The sequence below is a fragment of the Mya arenaria genome, chromosome 10 (genome assembly GCF_026914265.1).
Source record: "Mya arenaria isolate MELC-2E11 chromosome 10, ASM2691426v1".
In the NCBI taxonomy this organism is placed as follows: Eukaryota; Metazoa; Mollusca; class Bivalvia; order Myida; family Myidae; genus Mya; species Mya arenaria.
The window spans coordinates 18,990,030-18,995,558 of NC_069131.1; the positions used below are offsets into that span (position 1 = coordinate 18,990,030).

General features: G+C 37.8%; 1 protein-coding gene across 1 annotated transcript; it reads left to right on the top strand.

The window, feature by feature from the left end:
• The first annotated feature begins 1,219 nt into the window (after positions 1 to 1,219).
• LOC128204421 (uncharacterized) lies at positions 1,220 to 5,529 on the top strand. Its single transcript, XM_052905836.1, has 4 exons — positions 1,220 to 1,766; positions 3,946 to 4,078; positions 4,394 to 4,604; positions 5,461 to 5,529. The coding sequence occupies exons 1-4, from the start codon at positions 1,616 to 1,618 to the stop codon at positions 5,527 to 5,529; spliced, it is 564 nt and encodes a 187-aa protein (XP_052761796.1). The 5' UTR covers positions 1,220 to 1,615.

The window sequence follows — 5,529 nt, forward strand, 5'->3', positions numbered from 1 at the left end:
CACACGCATAAAACATATATACCGATATATTTTGACACACTTGCCTTTACTGATATATTTTACACAAAAAGTAATTTAGATCACCTTCTATTTGAATGTTTCTTGTTTTAGTACTAGATCTGGATCTAAACAAACCATCTCGAAACTATAAACATTTGGTCGATATAAGTGTTAGAATATGCCAGGCCGAATTGTTTAGAAGATGACGAGACTTTCGTGGCCCTTCGCCTCTGCAAGTAAACCTAGTTTACCTAGAGGTTCGTTTTATCCAATCGTTTGTATACAAACAACATACATGGTTTATCATAGTTGGAACAAGATGTCGAGTTCCAATGAAAATACATCTATATGCACGATCGTAATCATAATAACAAATGAGTTCATCTTGGACATTTTTATTAACAGTATTTATAAATATTCGCGTTGGTTAAATGTGGAACACCAATTAAGATGAAAATCGGATGGTAGATGGTCAGACACAAGAAGCTTCAGGGATTTGGTTCTTTCCATTTAATGCCATATTGTGATTACACTTGAGATCCTTTCTAGATAAATAGGCAAATAGTAATAAAGTTCCTCCCACCTCAGATATGTAGATCCATTATTTTAACCATGCTAGAAATTCTTATCTTGCCCACGGGCGAAGATAAAATGCCCGTATGGAACTTCTTTTAAAGGTCACCACATTGTAATTACCTCCCTTGTTGAAGACTTTTGTCTGTAGCGCATCATGGAAACCTTGTCTGGTGGCAATATTTAGAACGCGAGTTAATTATTTCTCGCTTCAAATGTCATAAGAAAACAGTTTTCACGCACCTTTCAAGAAATAATGCTTCACTCTTCTTAGAGCTATTTAAAGACCGATCAGACCATTAACATACTCTGAAACACTGCGCGAGTATCCATGACAACCACGAATTATTGCACATCCGTACGCAATTATTTTCATTAAGCACAAAATAGTTCCGGCAAAAAAAATACATTTTTACTTAATTTTGTTTAACTGAGGTAGGAGAAAAAGCATCTACCATAGCCGCTCGTGTAAGATAGGTTCATCCCGATCCTCGCGCAGGGTGTTTTGCGGAAACTCGGTAAACCTCGTTTCCGCAAAACACCCTACGCTCGGGTCGGGATGAACCTAACTTAAACGAGCGGCCATGGAAAATAATTATCATCTCGCCTTCAGCAATTGAACTAAGACAGACACGCCCAGGAGAGGCCTGTTGTAAGTTTTTCGGTATCGGAAGTAGAGGATTACCTTATATGGAAAATGCTTAAAATAGCACATGACGTATTGCAAAGGTTACGATCTACGCACACTTCTGGAGAAATGACCCGGAAACTGATGCTTTCTGTCACGGAAAGCTCACGAGAGAGATTCGATTCGAATTTCTTGAGATTGAAACTGAGATTTAAGCTTGCTTAGATATCATCGCTGACCAAACTTTAAATCAAAATACTACTCGCGCCTTTTTTTTGAATATAATTGTGACTGAATTAAGTTCCTAGAATTATTTATCGCGTTTTCGCTTGTATTGTGAATCGTCATTTGATTTCGCGACTTTATTTTTAAAAAAACCCAGCAGTATTTGTCTATATTTTCTTTTCTGTCGAGATGCACATCCAGGTCGAGGAGCGTGTGTTTTCTTCCATTGCAGATTCAAGTGGATGTCTTGGTAGTGCGCTTGTGGCAGGTGATTCCAACGTACATCGTATCCAAGCAGCGATTCCAAATTGGTCCACTATTCGATGCCTCCCAGTATCAGGTACACACATTTTTAAAAGGCAAATGGATGTTATTTAAATGATTATGGCGAACTATTTTGCTTCAATATTGCATAAAGATGTTAGTGAATGTATTATGACCCAAATAATCTGCCACAATATTCAACTTATAGTCTCCTTCAGTTTTGCAGACGACATATTTCATCAACCCGAAGACCTTAGCCTTATAGTATCCAATTTGCCCTGATATATTTGATGGTTATTACTGTAAACACTATGTTATGCACCAGTAAATTGTAACCCCCCCCCCCCCCAGGTCCGGGGGAATACCAGGGATAGCCGGTGAAAAGGGCCATGTTTCTACTTTCCAGGTGGCCCCAGCAGGGCCGGGTGACTGCGGTGTTTTTGTCATAGCGCCAAATTAAGCCGAGATTGGGCTTCATGTAGAGTCTCTGAGGTGCGAGGGCATTTGGCCGGGGTTTAACCATCAGTTCGTTCCCGCAGGGCAGGGATTTTACCCGGGGTTGGCTGGACCGAAAGTCAAAGTCCCGGCTATTCCCCTGACCCTGGGGGCCAATGGTTACAATATTGACTGGTGAATTAGCGTAGCACTATTATCTCAAGGGTATTCTGTGAGGAAAAGTGTGTCCATGCAGTGTTGGCTTTCAACCCAGAACTGCTCGAACCAACTGAGCTTTCCGGACATGAAGGATTTCGTATCCAAACACTCTCTAATTTTCCCCATATTTACATTTAAGGGTGATTCTGGCACTCGGTTCTTTCTTTTCTGACACCAATAAAGACATCCGTGGAGGTAGTGAAAGTACCCAGTGTGGTGGCTGGACACATGAATACCAGAACAATAGCACAGCCCTCTAACCAATTGGCTAGCTGGGCAGCTGGTTTTTACACATGCACACACACACGCATATACACATGCTTCATGCCTTCCACCAATAACCTTTTAGGCTGATCCAGAGATTCTTGCATTTTACTTTTGATATATCCGTATATAAGTAGTCCTGCGAGAAAGAGTGCATCCTGTGTGTGGCTTGAACCCATGATTGATTGCACTAGCATGGCATTCCAGTGATTAATTTTGTGCAAAGGCTTCTCAAGGCTGTTTCACTGGACCATAAATTTTATTTTTCCCAAATTTTTTTGTCCAATTTCATATTTGCAAATTATGTTGATTTATACAAATTGCAGTGAATTTTATAAAAAAAATCTTGACATGACAAACTTGTTCACAGCATAATGTTTGCATAAAGAAGTGATAACATGTCTATTTACCATTACCCACACACTGTTTACTCCACTCCGCCATTTATTTTGTAGCTTGTTCTTGCTCACACATTTTACACTCCTTGGCCCCAATTAACCTATAAGCTGATTCTGGCATTTTTACCTTTTATTGACACAAGTAAGGAAAACAATTTGGAGGAAATATTGTTTGTTTGAATAATAGCCTTCTTTTGGACTCAAACCCATGGCGGCAGGAACATTAGCACAGTTCTCTAACCTATTGAGCTGGGCTGGTGGTTCTTACCCACACAAGGTACAGATACATGTAGGCCAATATATTGCTAGAAGTAAAAATGTCATATATTGCCTTGTTTCTCAGCCATTTCATCTAAAGGTCCCTGTTAGCTCAAAGTACTTGTTAAAGTGATTGGTGTATACAAAATGTTTTTCTTAAGTTTCTAGTTAAAGACCTTCTTTCTTTTCACTTTTCCTGTTTAAACATCCCACATATCAGTCAAGCTAAACTGAATAAATTTTTTACGTATATGGACAAACAAGAACTCCACACGACCACTTTTTAAACAGTGTATTATGTGAAAAGAAAAGGAAAAATGTTTTTTTATTTAATACCAATTAAATTCCATGCGCCAATCATATCACAAGATATGGTACTGCATATTCCATTCCATATTAATTATTGAATCAAATGTTTCTTGATTGATTTGAACCATCCAATACCAAAATAATATTATTAATACATCAGTCAATTGTAACCACGCCCCCCCCCCCCAAGAAATGGTCCTTACCGGGGTTAGGGTTAGCAGTTTGTCCCCACAGGGCTGGGGTTAAACCCGGGATTTGCTGGACCGAGAGTCAAAGTCACCGGTATTCTGGACCCAGGGGGGGGGGGGGGGGTCGTGGTTAAAGAAAACATAAAAACAAAAGCTACCATTGTTCAGTTTACCTCAATTGTAGGAGCAAAGTTTGTGAATGACAAGAAGGGATTTGTGGCAGTTCTGCAGCTTTCATTGAAGAAGGAGTTTTACCCATGTGTCTATATTCATCTTGGCTCCAATGATGTTCAAGCCAGAGAGGATGTGTTTTATAGGTACACATTAAATATGTTTGATTCTATTACGTACGAAGCAGTCTTTTCAATAAGCTTCGTCAAGGTACCAGTTTTTAAAAACTCCCTTTGGCGTACTCTATTTCAATGACACACATTTTGTCTACTAAGTAACAAAACAATTTATGAAATTTTATTTAATCTCCTTTTCCTCAAGTTTTAATGTTATGAAATATGCCTGATTCAAGAAAGTTATGACAAAGTGTTATTACGACTTTATAATGCTTTATTTGAAGAAGTCACTACTTGTTTGCCTTGGCTTTATTAATAGTCTAATAATGTATGTTTATTTCAAAGGAGAGTCACTGAGGTATGTGATAGTATCCACGAGACGAGTCCGGAAACTGAGATTGTTTTATGTTCTATTCTGCCACGAAAAAAGAATGACAGACGAGTATCTTCAACATTAGCGAGAGTCTTCAACAGATGGATCCAGAATGCTAACACCATGCTAATGGACATTTCAGAGGCCATCCCATACATCAGATTCCTTGGATATGGAGCTCAGGTATAAATCAACAAAATAAGTTTATGCAATACAGAAATAAAAGTTGTAGATATTTGGCAAATTTAAGATGATCCTTATTTATATAGACAGGTAGAAATATGTAACTGTAATGCATTTTTATGCCTTTGTGGATATGGGTTGTCATAATGATATTGTTTATTTCATTGGTATACATATATCATTATTATAAGTCACGTGACCTGCCCATGTTAATTTCTCATATTCCCATCATGGGCAATTTCGTACTGTCACACACTGACAGTATCGTTTTGACCGGTTGACATGATACTGTCACATAGCACGCACGTCTTAAAATAGGCATTTTTTGGTTTCCCAAGTCTGAGGTGGTAAGCGCTTATTAAAATGTATTGTGAATCTGGTTACAACCGGTGTTTGCCTTATTTCTAAACAACATTTGCAACAAAATGACAGCTAAAGTAAACAAACAATAATTACAGAATAAATTGATTAAACTTGAAAGTTGTGTTATTGTAAAAATCTTATATATCATGTATATAAATGTAACTGTGTTCGGTATAATAAAATAAATATTGCATGGCTTCCAGTGTGACAGTACATATTGTCAACATTCGGGTAAATACTGTTACCCTCGGCTTCTCCTCGGTAACAGTATTTCCCTCATGTTAACAATATGTACTGTCACACTGGAAGGCATGCAATATTTATATAATATTCACCAACTTTTTCAAAAACAGTATATGAGCAATATCATTATTTTTGTTTCTGTATCTCCGTTAACAAGATAGTATATTGAAGATAGCAAAGATGAAGACTTAATATTCCAATGATTGAAAAGTTTGTTAAACCATGCATTCTGTTTTTATATACAATTAAGGAATGTGCTGATGTGTTGGGTCGTGATGGACTTCATCTGAGTCGTGTTGGTGGTAGACATTGTAGTTAG